Here is a 21,601-nt window from a genome sequence, read left to right as displayed (position 1 = left end):
AGCGGGAGAAAGAGAAAATGAAAGACACAGAGTGAGAGAGAGAGAAAGAGAGAATGAAAGAGAGAGAGAGAGAACTATAAGATAGAAAATGAGCTTCAAACAAGTAGTAGAAAAATGTAGAATGAGAGACTGTTATCAATAGTGCATAATGTAAATTAAAGAACAAACAAAAAAAATTGATTGATAGATGACATCGAGAATTGTGTAAATGTGAAAATGTCTTGTAAGAAATATTCATATCAGTGAAGAAGAGAGGTAAAAACAATTATAAAAAAAAAAAAAATCTAAAGAAATAAACAAAACAAAAAAATAGAGAGAATGATTGTTTGTAAGAAAAACAACTATTGTTAAAGAAAATAGTAAAAAAATAGTCGACAATTTTGAACAATAGAAGAATGCGAAGAAATTTCGATACGTTGTTCGAATTTGAGCTACCGATTAAATAAAAAAAAAAATAAAAAAATTACGCGAAAACAGAAGTAACAAACAGAAGATAATAAAAAAAAAAAAAAAGGAAATAATATACAAGAAGCTTTCAAGTACTTTTTTATTATATCGTAAATCATCTCTTTTGTCGCAAATTTTATCGCGAAACAATTGTATTTGAATTTCTCGCTTCAATTGGAAATGTTGACGACGATATGATAACGATGGCTTGCTTTTTCAAAATTCGCTTGTGCATTTAAAATTAAAGATAAATAAATAAATGAATGAATGATAGAAAGTTAGAAAGAAAAAGAGAAAAAAATGTCTAACACACATTTAATAATATTATTGACAATATTAATTATCCACCACGAGATATCTAAAATAGAAATGTAAATTTAATGATCATTGTGCGGGTTGAATTATTTATCATTCTTCGTTAATTAAATAAAAAAATTAATTAATTAATTAAAAATAAAGAAGAATCAGAACGAAAGAAACGAAGAATACAAGCACACACATACAAACACGCTCATGCATACATGCATAAACATACCTATATATATATATTTGTATATATACAACGTGGTGGGCTATCAATCATTTTTTATTAAATAAAAAAACTTCTTAACTTGAATAAAAGTTTTGTAGGGGATTAAAAATATTGATTACTCTTTTTCGAAACCTTTTAGGCAAATTATTTTTGTTAAATTATAAAACTATGAGCTTAGCTTAGCTTAGCTTTTAACATTTACAACCCTTTTACACAATGATCCTAAAATCACAGGAAAAAAAGTAATTAATTATTAGAACACCTATGAACTTTTTTAACCCACCTTCTATACATAAAAAAAAAACAATATATACATGTATGTGTGTGTGTGTGTGTGTATGAAAATTTATATTACTCGTTGTTGATCGAAAATAAAGAAAAAAGATCGAAAAAAAAAATCGAAATCGTTGATCATCCCGCACAATGTGATTGTCCATTAAAAGGCCTATCGTAAATAAAAATAAAAAAATAAAAATAATAAACCATGAATAATAAGGAATCGCGATGTTAATTAATAATTTTTCATAATAATGAATTATATTGTACTTAAAATGATTTCATTTAAACGTCTCTCATCGCGCGCGAAACGTTTGTCATCACTCTCTCCCCCCCCCCTCCTCCACACACATACACACACGTATAAATAAACATTTAATAATAAAAAATTATTTATCATATGAAAAACGAAGGTCTGACTTGTTCGATCGAAGCAAGAACATTCGATGAATAAAAAATGAAATGATTTATACAATTAAATATAAAAATTCAAATGTTATTATTATTAATTATTATTAATAATATTAATATTTGAATAAGAGTTAAATTAAACAAAAAATTATTATTACTTTATTATTATTATTATTATTATTATTATTATTATTATTATTATTATTATTATTATTATTATTATTTTCTCATTCGAGCATTGAAGTTTCATTCGCACTTGTTAGCTTTCGAATAAACCTTCTTGTTTAAATGGTACGTATGTAAAAAAGAAAATGATAGAGAGTGAGAGAGAAAGAAAGAAGGTAGAGAAAGAAAAAGAAAAAAAGAAGAAGAAGAAGAAGGTACAAGCGCGAATTTAATATTTAAATAAATAAATTCATATATATATATGTACGTATGTACGTATATACATATATACGTAGGGAAAAAGTTAATATTGTTAAAATGAAATAATTGAAGAAGATAGGACATTACGGAACATAAATAAAATATATAATTAATTAAAAACAGCGAATCGATCGATACTCGTTTCAATAAAAAAAAAAAATTTAATCGACAAACAGCAACAACAAAAACGACGAAAATTGAATTTAAATATCACGTTCCTCGTTTTGTTCGAATGTGTTCGAACTATTTTAAAAAGTAAAGACATTATAATAAAAAAATAAAATAGAACGAGAACGAGAACGGGAACGAAAACGATTATACATGTATAAATATTAAATAATTTAGTACATAAAAATCTCTCGCAAAAAAAAAAAAACATTATAACAACAACAAGAATAAGAAAAAAAAAATTGTAAGTTATCGTAGTAAGTTCGAGAAATATCCGCCTTATTATAAATCATGAATATGAAAAAAAAAATCAAGGGATACTGCGAAGATGAGATGTTACGATGGTTGAAAGATTATTCACACGCGATTCCATTAAAAAAATAAAAAAAAAAAAAATAAACCCCTCCCCCCAAAAAAAAAAAAAATAAAATAAAATAATATAAAATATAAAAATAATAATGCAATTAAAGTAAAATATAAATAAAGTAAGAAAAAAAAAGTATCGCGCGTATCGTCGCTATGTAAATATATTATTACACAATGATTACAAGAAAAAAAAATAAATAATAAAAAAATAAATATAACAAACAAACAAAATGAAAAAAAAAAAAAAAGAAACAAGTTTCAAACGAGAAACGACGCGAAAGAAAAGAAATGAAAAGAATTGAGGAAAAATCTGGTGTTCGCGTTTAGCTTTATCGATATTCAACAAAAAATATTGTAAATATGTCCTAATTATATTATTATATTTTTGCTTGTGATAATCGATTAGAAATCCGAGAAAAACTAAATTTTACGGAAGAAGGGCCGTACATTACATCAAATTCGTTGCATTATATTTTTTTAATTTTTTTCTGTTTTTATTTATTCATTTCTTATAGAATCTTTTTTCCTTCTTTCTTTCTCTCTCTCTCTCTCTCTCTCTCCCACACTCTTTTTCTCTTTCTCTTTCTCTTTCGCGTGTTAAAATTACGCGCACGTTGTTTCTGCCGGATATAGCGTTTTGCTATTCTTCCGCAATCATTGTTAATTATTATATATATGTATATATATATATATGCATATATATAGTGCCGAGATAAAACTAAAGTTTGTTCTAATAACATTTTTACACTAGTAAATCTGTAAAAGAAAAAATCGGCCTGTTTATCCAATTTTGTTTGTTTTGTAAAATTTCACAATTATAAATTCTCAAGTATAGCATATAAATTTTAAATAATGAAGATTAAATTGGTCTATAAATGAAAAAAATATTTAAGAATGTATCTTTGAATAATTTAAAAAAAAAAAAAAACTAACTTTTAGAATACTATAAGAAAATTTAATATCTGCTAATTTTATTCAGCACTGTATATACATATATACAAAAATATATGTAGTGTATATATTTATACATATATTATAATATATATATATCAGGGATCGAATGCACGACCGAGTTCATCTGTGATTTAAGTGGAACTTCGATTCCCTTTTTATCAAAATCGTTTTATAAAAAGAGAGCACGTTAAATCTGAACCGATGAACCGTAGACATTTTATTTTCATTAATATTTAAATATGCCTCTCTTTCTCTCTTTCTTGTGGTATAATATCATCTTACTTATTCTTTATTTGATCTTTTTTCCTATTATTTGTTTGTTTTTATTTATATATTTTATTAACTATATTTTCTCGGCCGTGCTTCGAAAACGAGCCCTCTCGCACACATTAAAAAATATTGTAAAATTTAGCGAAAAAATATATTATATTATATTATATAAATAAATATATATATATACGAATCTTCGGTTCAGAGATAACATCACATACACATACACATATACACACATCCATACACATAAGCACACCTGACAAGTATTTGCAATATCATATGTGGCGAAGTATACATATAGTTATTTAGTATCAGATATTTTATTATATATTAGCAATAACTCAAATAACGTACTCGAGAGGAGAAAATTAAATAATAAAAAAAAAAAGAAGAAAAAACAAAAACAACAACAACAAAAACAGCAATCGATAAGAGATCAGTTAGATTTTATCATATAGGAATCTTTTTTGCTTGTTTTATCAATATTATGATATTATTATTATTATTATATATTATAAAGATATTATATATATATATATACATACACACATATATATATATAATTATTCCTAAATAATAAATATTGGAGTTTATTGCTAAATTATGCAGTAAATTTTATTACGGTTGTACAGGTTCCTTATCAGTCATTTTCTTTCCTATATATTTTATATGTTTTATTATTAATGGTAAATTTAGGAATACGTTGTATCAGTTTATTCAACCAAATCATACTATTTTTATACATAGGATTATATTATTATTTATTATTCTTATTATTCTTATTATTATTATTATAATTATTTACATATTTCAAAGACTAATTATATAGTAATTTCTATTGTTTATTACTTTACATCACTTTGTGGAGACACGGGTGCGTTTATTCCATGCAAAGTTAGATCCATATGTTCGTGGTTTTGGATCAACTTTGTTTGGCTTTTGAATATAATATTTCCAACCCATTCTTTCGCAATGCAAGATAGCAGCTTCTTTGGTAGCAAAATCAACTTTTACATTTGACAGTGGATCTCCCCTTAATAGAAATATTATTTGAATCCGATAACATTTTAACCATTGATTTAAATATGTTAAAAATCATTGAATACAATTATAATAACTATTACTTACGTTGAAGTCCATCCGATTAATGGATTTTCCCAACGCTCACGCGTTTCAAAATCTATTTGCCAGTAGTTTATGTTGTTGGTTCCAGATTGCATAGCATTCTTAGGTGGTTGATAAATACGTACCATTCGAGTCTTAATATGTTCTTCAGGTACTCCTGACACTGCACCAATGTCTTCTGTAACTGGCACAGTAATATTTTTGTCTATACTTTCTTTAGTTCCTGGTAAGTATGGATTATTCACTACGTGTGAACTCAATGCTCCCACAGAATACATTTTAGTTTTATTTTCTTTGGATCCATCTTCTTTTTTCAATTGTATGCTACTCGTTGAAAATAATTTCATAAATCTGCAAAAATGTTTAAGAATAATGTACAAAAAGAGGTTCATAAAAAAAGGATAACAATATCTTATTATCAGAGTTATGTAAAAGTATGAGGTTATGATTATTAGATCATGTCAAAAATTAATGATACAAATTAAATGTTATTTCATTTTAATTTACCGTTCGTTCCCATTGTCACTTAATCCATTCGTGCATCTTCGTAATAACGCACGATAAGCCATTTTTTGTGGGTTAGTTTAAACTATTTTTCGATCAGCGAAACAACATACGTGAATAAATACATTGATCAATCTCGAATTTAGTAAGAACTCGAACTGAAGTTAGACGCTTACGACTCATATCAGATTTTACGCGCGAAATTCAAATTTCCTTTTCGTGCTCGGTGTTACCTTAACAAGAATTATACTCATAAAAATTAATATAAAAAAAATCTATATTCGTATATTTCATTAATTGTTATTAAACCTAATTAATGTTAAGTAAAAAATATAAACGAAACGAGAAAATAAAAATAAAATTAATAAAATGTTTTTACTCGCAAAGTGTATTGAATTATTGAGATGATATTTTAAATATGAAAAGGACGATTTGTAAAATAAAAAAATAATAATAATTGACTTACTAAATGATAAAAAGATGATTAAATAAATTGGGTCCATCAGTTATACGTCATGAAATACGCATGCTCGGTATACTTTTTACTCCCACCCCTTTAACGAACTGCATCATGCAATGGATCATGCTTCTTGGGCGCAACCATTACGAAGAAATGCACTTGGTCTAAAAGTGATACATTGCCAAATCTAAGAATCTCTGTTAGTTTTAATTAATCGTGTCTCATAAACGTTCGTGCAAAAGGAAATAGAGTGAGGATGCAGGGTAAAGTAAGTCGATTGTTATCAATTTCGAGGGTTGAAATAATCGAATAGATAGTCTCGATTATTATCGAAGTATTAGTACTTTGTTCCGCGTCCTCTCGGACGTATCGATCAGAGCTTGGGAACTGTTGCTAACAGCTGTTGCTTTAATTCCATGGCACGAGATCTTTTCTACTCGACAATTACAACCCTTTTTATTATTATTTATTAGATTTTATAATAAAAATCAATTTAAAATAAATAATACAAATATGTATACATAAATGATATATGAAAAATATTAAAAGAACATATTTAACAAATATTACTTTTGCAAGCAAGATTACTTAATCTAAATATATATTTTTTCATTTGAATTATTCGTTTTTCTCTGGGTCTAATTTATTTTATTCAATTAAAATCAATCAATGACACGATTGAAGAGAATTCATCTTTTTAATAGAATTTGTATATATTTTGATTGAAATAAACATTTTTATGTTAACAGTAAACGTTTTAATGTTTAACAGGACAAAACGGCATTCTTTTTATCAGCGATATTAATTTTATGCATTGGCGTTTATTATACCAATGCGAGGCACATTATATCGAAACGAAATTACAGTGATCAGAGTGTCAGAGGATACTTGGCAGAGGTAGGCCAATTAGACGATTAAAAATATTTAAAAAATATCAATGCTGCATCAATTAAACATATTGACTTTTAACAAACGAATTAAAGAGTTTTCGTAAGATTTGTTTTAAAAATGATAGCAACCAATGTTTGTTTTTTAAAAGAGGGTATGCACCCCCTTCCTTTCTTTTTGCTTGCTTGCCAAAACTGATGCAACTAGTTTTATCTTAAATATTATTTAAGTTGATTAAATATTGATCGACAAAATAATCTTATGATGTTTAAGATAAATAACAAAATATCTAAGATTATAAATATATGAGTAGAAAATGATAAAAAAAAAAAAGAAAACAATAGTTGATAATAACGTTGGATATTATAGAGGACCTGTTGGTGGAACGAAGTATGTAAAGAAGAATTTCATAGTAAATTTCGTTGTCGGTGTCCAAGATGGTCTTATTGTCGTTCTCCTGGAAGATATTACGATGCACATTGCAGCATGACGCGCACCGGTTATATTTGGACTCAGCCGGAAACCTCGCTAACTCTGGAAATCGATAAGTAACCGGGACAACATATACATATGTATGTATTGAATATTTAGTTCTGTTTACGATATGCCAGATATCGTTTTTAATCGAATCCAATCTTCTTCTACTACTATTACCACCATCCACCTCTACCACTACTACTTTCACATGATTTTTAATCTACATTGTTATTGTACGATTCGATAAACGAATTTAATACGATTAGAATTTAACGAAATGAAATCAAATGAAATGAAATCAAATGAAACGAAGTGAAATTAAATGAAAATGAAATTTTAGAAATCTTTTGAACATTTTTATGTAGCATCATAGATAAGATGATACGATTAGTATGTTGACTAAATCTATTATAATAATTATTCAATTGATAATATTCGCACAAGTTATTCATGCGGCACCATGTTGTTATTAATCTAATAATAAGATAATATTCGTGATATTTGAATATTTTTTAATAAATTAATTCTCATTATTAATTAACGTTCGATTTAAAAGAAACAAAAAAATGTTCAAGCGTGATATTCGATCTTGTATTACACACGTATTACATACTATACACGCGTTATTGTTATTAAAAATAAGGCACATACACATGCGATTCTTCATTACTGCCATAAATTTCTAATAGAAAATGCTAACAGAAAAATTAATTTTATTCCTATGGAATAATATTAATAATAATAATAAGAATTATTATAATAATAATAATAATTATTATATTAATGTATTAATTTCATCGCAAATAATATCGAATTTTTCGAAAAAAGTAAAATATATATATAAATATCTTGCACTAAGTTTTATTTACGTCTTCCAAATTGACGACGATGTTCGTAAAAAATAAAATAAAAAAAAAAGAAGTGTTAACAAATTTATGTGCAAAATTTGATGAGCTAATCAAACGTTTCGATTGTATAAATATTTCGCATAAATTATTGAATAGTTCGATTTCTAGTATTTATTAATGCCTAACTTTATTGTAAGCCTCAAAATTATTAAACATTTTAATAAAAAATATTCATGACGTCATTTAGAATCATCTTCTTGTGTTTCAATTCAGTAATTATTTATTTTATGACATCATTCATTTGAAATAAAAATCAAAGTGAGCATTGTATTATCGATGCTAAGTATTGCACAATATTGCAAGACATAGCTGAGAAATTGAATTTATTATATTTAAATTTGACAATTAACGATCATATAAAATCTTTTGAATTCTAAATATAAAACAGATCATTTTTGATCTATCATCTATAAAATACAATTAATTTTCAAACGATTTAATATATTATTATATATAAACAAAATATATTTATATATCACTGCCACACACTTGCTATTTAATATAATATTATTATAATTAATATATATATATATAATCTCTTTGAAATGAAATGAAAATCAAAATCTTTGAAAGTTGCTTTACTTTATCACGATTTCTTAACGATTATATTATTATAGAGATAATAGATTAGAACACTAAGGATCGATTAGACCAAAACTAGATAACGTTGATAAAGGAGATGCAATTTTTGTGATACTATTCTAATAAAGTTACAAAAAAAAAAAAAAATAGAAAAAAATAAAAATCAATCAAAATTGTACTTTATCTTATGTATATCAATATCTTAAAACATGTTATAATAAAAATATCTAAATAATAAAACGAAATATTATCATTTATTGTATTACACATATATATGCAATATTACAAATTTAATTTTTCAAATTAATTCGAATAATATCGCGTTCGCATGAAAAATATTCCTTCATTAAAGAGAATGCACGATCGAAATTATCTAACTTTATCTCATTTTTATCTACCACAGTATTTTTATATACAATTTATCACAGATTATATTGCAACATATTAAGCACCAAATAAAAATACTTAAAATTCAAAAGAATATTTTTACAAATAATTAAAATAATAAAATTATATATTGAACTTTATTTAATTTTTATTTACCACAGAGTATATTTGAAATATATTTTAAATTATAACCAAAATAAATAAAAATAAAAGTAAAAGTTTTTATTTTAAATTAAAATTATCTTGTTGTATAAATTATTGAAATAAAAATGAGTTTTTTAATTTTGAAGAAAGGAATAATAAATGAAAACGCGACGTGACGTTGAAAGGATCAACGAAATGTAGTTTCCAAGATCAAGGCTAATAAGATACGAATAGTACATAGCACGTATTACGTAAGAGTGACTTTGTCAAGGTCAAGAGGATCTCGTCCAGGAAAAATACGTAGTACATAATAAACTATCTGCGCAATTTGGCCGGGATCGTGATATCAGTTTTAGATGCGCGCGCATATCGATTGGCCCACTTGTTCGAGTGGTATGATGAGCAGGTCCTGCCGCCGGATCCTGGACCAAGTGCAGTTGGTTTTAAACGATCGAAACGAGAGCACGTTTACCAGCTGCCAAACTAAAAATCACTTTAACGTTCAATTATTTTCTTTAGTTCAGTTATATTAATTCTTCTCAAAATTATAAAGTTCAATTGTGTTAACATTTTTATTAATTTTTTGCAACACGGACCTTTCAATTATTTCTTTATCTTACATTGCATATAAGTTTGTTATCGTTTCTCTCTTATTTGCAATATCTCGTTCGATAATTGTTGATAAAAGTATTGTTTGAAATAATAAAAGAAATAAACAAGGAAGAAAAGGGTAATAAGTGTTTCGATCGTTTAATCTTTAAATTTTGTTCGAATTTGTATTTATTTTGAATTTGTATTATTACGTTATATTATTTCTCATATCATTTTGCAATTTGCGCATGCGTATGCGCGAATTATTGATTTTAAAAGGAAAAGTTTGGAGTAAATCAGTCATACGTGAGAATCGAACGTCAGTTCAATGCCGAGAAAAGTCACCGGTCAAATACTTTTAGTTTTTTTAAGTTTATTTCTTTTCAATGACGTCAGCTCGGGATCATTCGATGATGGGAGTGATCTCCTAATAAAACCAGTGAGGTTAACGGAGTATTGGGATGAATATGCTTCTGTAAGTTTAACACAATTATTTTTTATTATTTCTTTTGTTAATTAATTTGTTCCCTTTTTACAAAAGTTCTTCTCATTGTAATTGTTATTCATTTTTGTAGCAAAGAGAATTGACACCGATAAAAAATGTCTTTTGGCAAGGACCGACACATCTTGGTCAGATATCTGGAGTCTCGGTGGATCCTTCAGGATATCCTGTGATCTTCCATCGTGCCGATCGAATCTGGGAATTCTCGTAGGCATTTCATTTTTTATATTTTAAATATATTCTTTTATAACATATATAAAATCTTTAATGCAAACGTTATGGCAATGAAATTAGTTTTAATACTTTTATATATAAATATATATATATATATATATATGATATATAATATATATAATATATATAATATATATAAAAAAGAGATATGATTGGTACGAAGTAAAAAAAAAGCAAAAAGAATATATGTAATAATATTAATATTATTATAAATTATATAATTATTGTAAATATAATAATATTAATATAATATATATTTATATTTTTTTTATGTATTAAATTAATAATTTAAAATAATAATATAATAATGATAAATATTTAAAATAATAACATAATGTATATATATATATTAGGATGGGTCAAAAAAATGACTTATTTTTTTTTTCAAGTGCCACGGAAAAATGGGTTGCTAGACACCTTAAAACAATTCTCACCAAATATGAGCTCTTAATTTTAATAGGAAGATCCTCCGCATCGCAGTTTTTTATTTTTTTTTCAGTCTAATAGATTAAAATTCATACCATTCATACCATTCATACCATTTATACCATTATATATATATATATATATATATATATATAATAAATATTTAAAATATATTATTATTTTATATTATATTATATTATTATTGTAAATATTTATTATTATATATATATTTACAATTAGCGTAGAAATAATGAGAGACAAAATTTCGTATGTTGAGATAGTGAGAATAAATTTTGACATATTTTTTTATATGTATAATAAGAAAAAAATGGAAGTATATGTAAATATATGTATTGATAAGTAAAAAAATGAATTATAGATAACGACTGCGTTTAGATGATGATAGTTATTTATATAAAATGTACAAATTTGATTAAAGTACCTTCACAAAAGAAAATGTTTACACGGAAAGAGACAAAGGACCGATCACTGAAGATACCGTACTAACGTTAGATCCAGGCAGTGGGAATATTTTACGTGGTTGGGGAAGAAACATGTTCTATTTGCCGCACGGTATACATGTTGATAATTTTGGAAACGTGTGGTTGACCGATATTGCTCTTCATCAGGTTTTTAAGGTAAGTTTCTTTTAATTACTCTTTGTATTCAAAACTAAAATTCGTTAAACAAATTTGCGTGCTATAGTTATTAGGATTATTTGCAAATCATTAAATTACACTAAAAAAAAAAAAGTAATTGTAACTAATTAATTATTAGAATTTAAATACCAATTGAAAACCAATAAGAATGATAAGAAAGAAATGATTTGTACGAGTTAATTCTTGCTTGTTTTTAATTTTATTTTCTATTTCGATTTCAAATAGTTTAATAGTTCTGGAAGACTGAAGTTAATACTCGGGAAACGTTTCAAGCCAGGAAATGATCTCAATCATTTTTGTCAACCAACATCTGTCGCTGTGGCCCCATTGAACGGCAATGTTTTCATCGCTGATGGATACTGTAATAACAGGATTGTTCTTTATGATTCTATGGGAAATTCAATAAGGAGCATTGATGAACGTACGTTTTTGTCTTAATGTTGTTACAAAATTCATTCATCAATAATTAACATCATCGTTTTAATTTTTTCTGTTCTACACTCTTCAATCTTTTTCTCTTTATTTTTTCTTATCCTTTTATTGTATTGTTGTCCCTTGTTTTATCAGGTCCTCAGTCCTTATTTAATTGTTTAAAAATACATTATATTCGACTAAGATATTTGTTTGTTCGTTATTAATTAAAATATGGTCTTGAAATTGTTTTTATATTAAATTATAAAAATGACTTTTTTCGAATGAGTTATTATTTTCGTAATATGTATATGATTCTATTCAATTTGATTTGTCATAGATCATTGACAAATTTTAGTCAGTCAAGATAGAATAATTAATATTAATCAAATGAATGTATATTTGTATAGATCCGCTTGTTTTAAACATACCACATTCATTAACGATATTGTCAAACGGAGATCTCTGTGTTGCTGATCGAGAAAATGGCAGAGTCATTTGTACACTTGGACTTGCTGGACTTAGAACTAAATACATTGGAAGAAAATATTCTATTCCAGTTCGTGGCCGAATTTTTGGTGTTGCTTCTTACAGTAAGTTTTTTTTATTATAATTGTTCATTATTATTATTATTATTATATATTGTTTTTAAACATAGAGTAAAGGGTCAAAAGTTTTGATTTAAAATTATTTATTTCAATATTATTCAAAGATTAAAAAACTTTTACGAGTATTTTATTTAATATAAATAATTAAAATAATTAAATATTCAAATTTTTTTTTTTAACAATTGTCATGATAAAAATTAATAAGATTTCTAGTATTTATATATATATATATATTTAATAACGAATATATAAATAATTATTATAAAATGTTATATATAAGAATATGTAATTATACGAATATATATTTAATAATGAATATATATATATATATTCATTTTTTATATATTTTTTTATATATTTTATATATTTTTATACATTTTTATATTTTATTATATTTTATATTTTATATTTATTTATTTAATATTATTTATATATATATATCTAACGAATAATAACGAATCGTTAGAAACTCTAAAAAAATTGTTGAACAAAAAAATTAATAATTTTTTCAACAAAAGTTTACTTAATAAAAAAAAAAAACAAATAATGACGTTAACAATAATTTAATCAAACAGATAATACAATTTACGCCGTGGGCACTGTGAGATGTGGGGGGACTTGTGCAATGGGCTACACGATAGATACATACTTTCTAGTCTTCAATGTGTGGCCAACCGCATTTGTAAGTTAATCATTCATCCAACATCATTATTTTTCATATTATATTACATTATTATCAAATGACAAGAGAAGAATGATAAGAACATTTTTCTCAAGTTAATTTGATTATTTTTCTTTAAACACACGTACATACAATTTTGATCATTTTCCCTTTATTCAGAATTTCCAAAATCCACATGACATCGCAATAGATCAGAGAAGTAAGTCATTGTACGTCAGTGAGATTGGTCCTAATCGAATAGAAAAGTTTGATTTGTTACCTTGAAAGGGACAAAGATAATGCGATAAAAGAAATGATTCGGAGGCTTATAAAAAATAAGCAAGTCCGGAAGAATAAAATTGACAAATTAAGAACACAAAAAAAATAGAAAAAAAAAAACTACAGAAGGAAAAAACGACGCACGTCAGTTAAAAACAATTATGAAAAAAAGATAAAAAAAAATTAAAAAAAGAAACTATAAATGCCCCCACTCCAAAAAATTCAAAAAAAAAAGGAAAACATATAAAAAAATTAAAAAAAAAATAAAAAAGAAAAAAGAGAGAGAGAGAGAGAGAGAAAGTGAAAGAGAAAATGAGAGAGAAAGGAAGAGAGAGGGAGTTGGAGAGAGAAGAAAGATAAAAAGAAAGAAAATCAAATACCAAAGAATTAAATGCCTAAAATTCATACGAAAAAATATGAAAAAAAAAAGAAAAAAAAACAGATCCGTACATAAAAATATATATATACGATATTACGTTATAATTAAAAATTATATTTAATTATATTTGTTCGGCGAGAAAAAAAATTGTAGAACGGTGATGGCAATGCATACCAAGGCCAATTAAATTGACGACAAAAATTGTCATAAAGGTAGTAAATGAGTAAGGATAAAAATTGAAAAAAAAAAAAAAATGAAAATAAATCAAAAACTATTCCGCGTGATCGTTGTAAATGATGTTAGATAATCGCCATTGCATGAGATAAACGTAAATTCTAATTATAACGTACGCGTATATAATAAGCGCATTATAAGTAAAATTAAATAAAAAAAAGTAAAAATAAAAAGAAAAACAAAAAAAAAATAAAAAAAAATAAAAGGAAAAATCTCAAAAAAAAAGAAAAAAAATTATTAAGAAAAAAAAACAGCAGAAAAGAAAAACGGAAGAAGCTAAAAATTAACATATAACAACAAAAACAACAAAACAACAACAACAACAATAATAATAATAATATTAAAAATAATAATAATAATAAAATTAATAATAAAAATAATGATAATAATATAATAATAATAATAATAATTAATAATACACGTGAGAGAGTGTGTATGTAACTTGCGACATTCGATCGTCTCTGTGGAACCTAAACTACCTCCTTCTATTTGAACTCCAATTACGTATGTACGTACATATAGATGAGAGGGTACACGAGTATGTAAATGTGTATAAATACGTACGTATGCGTGTTACATATGTGTTTGAGCATGTGTTCGTATTCGTATACGTTTGACATACGAGTTGCACACATTCTGCAGGTTAATTTACACGCGTAGACTAGTAACGTGTGTATGTAAACGTGCAGATATTCGTGTGTACTCACGTGTTACGTATACGTATTTCTGTACACACTCACATACACATGGTACACGCATCGATACAAATTTATCGTACACGTATGTATGTATTTTTGATCTCGAATGTTTTCCAAACGAGTCCTTTCCGCGAGTTCGTCTCTAATTTAATTATAACATTTGTTCTTTGCTTTTTTCCCCCTTTTTTTCTGGTATAAGTGAATGTACGCGTATGCTTACGTGTGTGTATGTGTGTTTTGTGGGATTTTTTTTGAGAAAGTTCGCACGCGCGCGTGCATGCATGAATCGTGTAAATCCTACGTGAGAATGTTTTTGTTTTTTGTGAATTGAAACATAAAAAATACTCGAGCAACGACTTGTTCTTTCTTATTGGATAAACAAATATAATTAAAAATAATAATAATTTTTTACTGATACACTGTCCGTCGTCCGGCCCGCTTCCTGCACTCCTCCAGCGCGACCCGGAACGCCGCACACCTCCCGGAACCCGAGAGATGGGCCGCGTCCGTGCGTCCTGCCTCGGCGCACAGAGAGCAGTTCAGTCTGTTCCTGCAGTCCGTCGCGTAGTGTCCGGTCTCATCGCATTTCCTGCAGCTTTTCGTTCTGTCTGGTCCTTTGCAGCTCGTCTTTGTGTGTCCAAAGCCCAGGTATTTGTAGCACTTCGTTACCGTGAGTCGTTTCCGTACGCGACATTGGACCCATCTTATCCCGATCCGCCCGCGTCCGAGCAGCCTCTCGGCTTCCCGCGATTCAAGATCGCAGACCGCCATGTACTGCTCGGCCCGGTTCGGGCCAAAGATATGGGTACCAAAGTCCCCGTCCCGTTCTGTCTTCCGTCGTAGTGCCTGTATTACGTCTTCTCTCGTCACAACGCAGTCCAGGTCTCCACTTGTGTCCGGGAGATCATGGCTTTTACGCTGCCGTCATTGCCGACAGCGTTCTGGAGCACGCGACGAAAGTCGTCTCGTCCTTCAGTGGTCGTCTGCATCTTAATGGAGGCACAGTCCGTCTCTCGTCTTTCTTACAGTCTTGACCGTCACGTTGTTCTTGGTCGGGTCTACCGTCTCTCGTATTTTCCGTACTATGTCTGAGTACGTCTTATGTTTCCTGGGCTTGACCAGTACGGTCAGTCTCGGTTACTTGGTGATCGGTCTGTGCCTTTCAAGCCGGGCGTGTCTCGTTCGTTTCGTCCGTCTTTTTCCGTTTTTTCGTCTTCGATTTCTTTTTCACTACCGTCTGCCAGGCGACGGCCGATTAAACTCGCGGGATCCTTTCCTGTGCGGACTCCGGAGTGGTCCCAAACGTCTCCCGTTTCCGTTTTGTTCGTGGTGTCTCTTATTTGTTCATCTCTGTTTCTGTCTCCGTGGTTGTGTCGTCGTCGTCGTTAGTCCGCCACCTCGAAACCGTCGTGGTACACTTGTTAAGCGTGACGTCGGCGGCTTCGAGGATCGTCTTGATGCCTGTCTTGACGGTTGTGTTCATGTTCTTTTGGATATGCGCTGCATCTGCCATCCTTGTTGCTGTCGTTTGTATGATCGTCAGCAGTTCCATCAAGTCTCATTTTTGTAGCGCTGTAACGTTCAGTCTTGGTTTTCTTTCCTGTACCGTTTTTGATTTCGCCTGTCTGTCGTCGTTGTCGGTGATAGAGGTAATAGATGCGCTACCCACGCTCGATACGCTCACCGTTCTGTCCCGATTCTGCGAGTCTAGGAAAATCTGCCCCGTTGTTTTATCTTTTTTATCCGTTTTTTGTTTCGCTTATTTCGGCGTCGAATTTTTGCACTTACTGCGGCCCTCAGAATCCTCGCCGCTGCCATGGGCTACCGGATCTTTCTTCCGGTCGGAACCCAGGGTGGATTGTCCCTGTGTAGGGTATACCACCTAAAGGTATATCTATGTTTTGTTTGTGCATATCATCGATTTTTTGTTGTTTCATGTTGCGTCGGGTTCCTCGGGGTCGCGGTTCCCGTGTCGGGGCCTTGGTGAGGCCACTGGTGTCCGCGGCGCGGCGGTTTGTGGCGGAGGCAAGGCGACGGGGAGGTTCTTGTATCCCATCCCCCAAAAATAAAATCAAATATTATTCGATGTCTGTGTATGTTAAGGGTTAACCTTTCGAGTAGAAGTAATTATTTTATTTCGAAATAATTGGTATGGGGTTTTAGGGATGAATATTGTTGTTGGGTATTTAAAAAATGTTTGAAAATAGGTTTAAATAACAATGCTAAATATGAAGAGATTAATATAAATAAATTATAACGTTACTCGATAATTTCGAGTTTTATGGGAAATGGGATCTAGTAGGGTTAAATTCTGATTGAAATATTTTCAGATAAAAATTGGAAATTAAGATGGAAAGATATTGTAGCAAGATGATTGAACAAAATTAATTGGAATTTATATTGAAAAAAATAAAGAAGAAAAATAAAAACAAATATTTGTAACTAAAATGTTTCATTTTGTTTCATGTACAAATAAAAAATGAACGATACAATTAATTTCTTGCTACATGTTCTTTCGTGTAAACTATTGTGAAATGCAAGAACGCTTGTGCTATTCGAAAGGGTAATAAAAATAATAATTAATTAGAGAGACTGTATAAAAGTTCTCATACGTTTGACTGTAAACGTTTTCGTGGCACATTGGTACTTAATTGTAATGATTTTATTAAGTTACTATAACACACATTATTACAATTATATTATAAAACAAATGGAAGAAAGAGACGAAAGCGACGAACCTGCGTTAAAGATAATCATACGAACATAACATTTATCTATAGACGTGAGAGAAGATAATTATTTGAAAATTACGATTATAAAATTAAATGGTGTTTTTAAACACGACGAAACGTTTTGATTGGATCAAAAATGGTTGGACGATTATTTATAACTCAATTATTTATATTTATTACAATATTTCTTTTTATTCTTCTGTATATAAATATTTGTATTAAAAAAAAAGGATTTTTATATTTTTTATATAAATATCGTCCTGCCACAATGAACATAATTAATAACGAACACTCGAGGTGTATCTTTTTCATCAAAAAGATTTACAAATTGATTTCTTCTATCCCCGTAAAATAAAAAAAACGAAGAACAGAAACAAGGGGAGTGAAAAATAAAAGAAGAAAATGAAAATGAAAAAGAAAATGGAAATCCAGTTAAGGAATCGTTCAAAAGAATGATCAAATATTAAGCGTTAGAAAATCCTAATGGCTAGTTACAAATCAATGAGAAAACCATAATGGTCACGATAAATCGGCTACTTTAAATCAACATTCGTCGCAACGAGATTGATCTTGAATTATGTAATAATAACATCTGAACATATGTTGTACTGTATGTATGTATGAATGTATGTAAGTATGTATGATGTATGTATGTAGGTATGTATGTATGTGTATGTGTGTATGTACGTATTTACATGGATATGTATAAACGTCATCGAAAGTTTAACAACAAACTATTAATCCTAAATTGTTTTTCGAGCACGAAACTTCGATTATCGTCGTCGATTATTCGAAAATAAAGAAGAAGAAGAAGAAGAAAGGAAAAAACAAAAATACTGAAAATGATAACAAAAAGATAAACAAAAAAACAATAAAAAAAAAGAACATTTTAAAATATATTACATTCAATATTTTTTTTTCTTATTTTTTTGATTGATTGAAACAGATCGTTTTTTTTTTAATTAGTTCGAAGAATTTCGAAACATCATATTACAAAGAAAGATTTATTTATATATATATTTTTTTTAATTTTTATCCTGAAAATAAAAATTATGCAGGTCGTGTTAAAAATATATTCGCGTATATTTAATAAAAATCGAAGTTCTCCGAACGAGCCACAAAAAATGAAGAATACAAATTCGCGCGAATAAGAACGATCGATCGTGCACGGTTAACGTTCGATGACTAAATAAAAAAAAAAAAAAAAAAAAAAAACAAAGAAAAATAAAAAGATCTCGTATTTTTCAAACACAAAGTTAAAAAATTGATCAACCGAGAGTTTATCATTCGTTTGATAAATTTCATCGATCGATCGATTACGAACAACCGTCGAATTTCAGATCGTCCTCGCGCGAATTTTATTTGAATAAAAAATGAAAAAACGCACACGTTCGACGCGCATTGGCGCGTTTATGCGAGTACAATTAAAAAAAAAAAACAGAAAAAAAAGAAAAAATAAAAAAAAATAAATAAAAAAAAGAAAAAACCCCCAAAAAAAATAAAACGAAAGTAAACAACAAATAAATTGTCTGATTCTCCTTTCGTCGTAATCAGCGACGAGAAGGATGAATAAAAGAATGAATCATTGAAGAAAGACATTAAAAAAAAGGAAAAAGAAAAATTATACGAAACAAGAATGTTGGGTTTGTTGAAAAAATATAAACAAATGAAGAAATAAACGACGCTAATGAGAAATAAAATATGAAATAATATAATAATAATAATAATAATAATAATAATAATAATAATAATAATAATAATAATAATAATAATATGAATAATATGAATCATAATAATAATGATAATAATAATAATAATAATAATAATATAATTTAATAATAATAATTACTACGAGAGATTAGAAAATATCGTCTTCCTATCGATAATACAAGAAACGAACAATGAACGGTTAACGAGGAAAGTAAAACAAACTAAAAATATATATTAAAATAATGAAACAATTAATCTTTTTTGTGATCTAAGCTAGAAAACTCGATCATCAATTTCGAAAAAAAATGCAAATCTACGCACAAATTTTCAAATATTGAACAATTTCAATCATAAATTCGAAAATGTATGTAAAACGAATTTGTTTATAAGTTGATAAAAGTTTGTCAAAGTTGAACAAATATAATTAAAAAGAAAATAAAAATATAAACAACCGCAAATACAGACAAACGATTTTGCAAAATTCGGATTTTTTGTCTATCTTAATTTGTTGTTAATAAAAAAAAAGAAACAATAATAATAATGATTGCAGATTTAAAATATTACGAGACGAGATGAACGATCGAGTTTGCTGGCAAATTAGAAGAACAAATTAAACAAATAAATGATCACGATCCTACTATTACATTGTAATAAGAAAAAAATGAAAAACAAATCAACTAAAGAAAGAAAAACCAACAAAATAATTAAATAAAATAAGATAAAAAAAAATTTATTCGCTTACAAAATTGATTCGTTCAAAGAAGTCAGCTTACTTAAAACATCGATAGATAAATAATTAAAATATAAAAAGAACAAAAATATTGACACTTTTTTTCTTTTCTTTCTCGACATCTTTTATCTTTATACTTTCAGTATAAATAAAAAAAAAAAAAAATAAGAAAAAGATAAGATAAAGAAATAGAGAAAAATATTTCAAACGATCTCAATATACTACAATGTGCCTGATCCAATTTGTTCATAAGCTGACGTCTTTTAACGAACAATAAAAAACACGAAAGAATACAAAAACACACGTAAACACAAGTTCGTTTAGATTTAAAACTTAAATCGTTAATTCAAACAAAAAATATTTCTCTTAATTCTATTTAAAACGTAAACGAAGATGATGTGTAAAAACAATGGGGGGGGGGGGAAATAAAATTAAACGTTTTCGACGATCGCGGGGCATCGTTCGTTCAACGAAATATTTGGGGATGAAAAAGAAAAATACAAAACAAAGAGATGAACTAAATAACGATAATTAACGATGATGAAGTAATGTGAAAAATTGAGAGAAATGAAATCAGAAGAAGACAAAAAGGCAGAGTTGAGAGATATAAAAAAAAAAAAAAAAAATAAATAAAAATTACGAGAAAAAGTGAAAATTGCTAAAGGAAAAATAAAACAAGGGTAAAAAAGCCGTTAAATTAATAAAAAATAATAGTAATGATAATGATTTTAAAAGACGAATCGAGGAAAAAACCAGGAAATAAAAAAGAAAAATTAATAAATATAAATAATAAATAAAAATGAAAATAAAGTAAAAGATAATTATAATGAAAAAAACAAAAAACAAAAAAAAAAAAATGCGAAAATCGCTGTGAAAAGAAGAATTCAGAGAGTTTTGGATAAAGTTAACAACAATGACGATGTTGTAACGAAAAAAGAGGGTAAAGAAAGAAAAATCAAAATATAAAAAAGGAGAAGAAGAAAAAAACTAAAAAAATAATCACAAAAAAATTTAAAAAAAGAATAAAATAAAAAATAATGATAACAATGGGCGATAAGATTCGCTGTAGAAAATGAAAAAAAAGGGTAAAAAATAAAAAAGGTAAACAAACAAAAAAAAGAAAAAAGAAGAAGAAAAAGAAGCCGAAGTCCCTAAACCGAAGGATGGCAAATAAAAAAAAACAAAAAAAAAATAAATATTATAAAAACTACATACTATACAATGGCTTTATTTTCAAACTTGTCATTGTAAATTATTTTGGATTTTAAATAATTTTGAATGTTCAGAATAGAAAACACTTTGATTTAGATATCAAACGCGAGGGATTTTTAAAATCAATTTTAAACAAATTTTCAATTCCATTTGTTCAGTCCCAGCTACTTTTTTCTAACATTTTAAATAACATTCCTAAATTTTTGA

The 21,601-nt window shown here is 27.6% G+C and overlaps 3 protein-coding genes across 4 annotated transcripts; 2 read left to right on the top strand and 1 right to left on the bottom strand.

Moving 5' to 3' along the window:
• Positions 1 to 4,552: 4,552 nt before the first annotated feature.
• ND-18 (NADH:ubiquinone oxidoreductase subunit 18) lies at positions 4,553 to 5,690 on the bottom strand. Its single transcript, XM_015319421.2, has 3 exons — positions 5,486 to 5,690; positions 4,982 to 5,329; positions 4,553 to 4,886 (listed from the first exon to the last, which is right to left on the bottom strand). The coding sequence occupies exons 1-3, from the start codon at positions 5,545 to 5,547 to the stop codon at positions 4,709 to 4,711; spliced, it is 588 nt and encodes a 195-aa protein (XP_015174907.2). The 5' UTR covers positions 5,548 to 5,690; the 3' UTR covers positions 4,553 to 4,708.
• A 310-nt stretch (positions 5,691 to 6,000) lies between these two features.
• LOC107065576 (uncharacterized) lies at positions 6,001 to 10,107 on the top strand. Its single transcript, XM_015319422.2, has 3 exons — positions 6,001 to 6,210; positions 6,714 to 6,839; positions 7,200 to 10,107. Exons 1-3 carry the CDS (start codon positions 6,199 to 6,201, stop codon positions 7,380 to 7,382), a joined length of 321 nt encoding a protein of 106 aa, XP_015174908.1. The 5' UTR covers positions 6,001 to 6,198; the 3' UTR covers positions 7,383 to 10,107.
• LOC107065522 (peptidyl-alpha-hydroxyglycine alpha-amidating lyase 2) lies at positions 9,776 to 20,601 on the top strand. Of its 2 annotated transcripts, XM_089177546.1 has the most exons (8): positions 9,776 to 10,058; positions 10,199 to 10,394; positions 10,495 to 10,628; positions 11,521 to 11,719; positions 11,966 to 12,161; positions 12,562 to 12,744; positions 13,335 to 13,441; positions 13,601 to 20,601. In XM_089177546.1, exons 2-8 carry the CDS (start codon positions 10,248 to 10,250, stop codon positions 13,703 to 13,705), a joined length of 1,071 nt encoding a protein of 356 aa, XP_089033672.1. In that variant the 5' UTR covers positions 9,776 to 10,058; positions 10,199 to 10,247; the 3' UTR covers positions 13,706 to 20,601. The 2 variants fall into 2 exon arrangements, with proteins under 2 accessions (XP_089033672.1, XP_015174775.1); XM_015319289.2 differs by having other exon boundaries at positions 9,777 to 10,394.
• The last annotated feature ends 1,000 nt before the right edge of the window (positions 20,602 to 21,601 follow it).

Source organism: Polistes dominula, unplaced genomic scaffold (genome assembly GCF_049000335.1).
Source record: "Polistes dominula isolate Pdom_NZ unplaced genomic scaffold, Pdom_raw_medaka contig_24, whole genome shotgun sequence".
NCBI classification, from domain to species: domain Eukaryota; kingdom Metazoa; phylum Arthropoda; class Insecta; order Hymenoptera; family Vespidae; genus Polistes; species Polistes dominula.
Note: the sequence above shows the minus strand (reverse complement) of the source record. Positions and strands in the feature narration are given on the sequence as shown.

Coding starts and splice junctions, on each gene's coding strand:
- ND-18 (XM_015319421.2), bottom strand. CDS start 5,547: ATGGCTTATCGTGCGTTATTACGAAGATGCACGAATGGATTAAGTGAC. Junction 5,330..5,485: donor AGTGACAATGGGAACGAACG/GTAAATTAAAAT, acceptor ACATTTTTGCAG/ATTTATGAAATTATTTTCAA. Junction 4,887..4,981: donor TTAATCGGATGGACTTCAAC/GTAAGTAATAGT, acceptor ATTTCTATTAAG/GGGAGATCCACTGTCAAATG.
- LOC107065576 (XM_015319422.2), top strand. Junction 6,840..7,199: donor TCAGAGGATACTTGGCAGAG/GTAGGCCAATTA, acceptor TGGATATTATAG/AGGACCTGTTGGTGGAACGA.
- LOC107065522 (XM_089177546.1), top strand. CDS start 10,248: ATGCCGAGAAAAGTCACCGGTCAAATACTTTTAGTTTTTTTAAGTTTA. Junction 12,162..12,561: donor AATAAGGAGCATTGATGAAC/GTACGTTTTTGT, acceptor ATATTTGTATAG/ATCCGCTTGTTTTAAACATA. Junction 12,745..13,334: donor TTTTGGTGTTGCTTCTTACA/GTAAGTTTTTTT, acceptor TTAATCAAACAG/ATAATACAATTTACGCCGTG.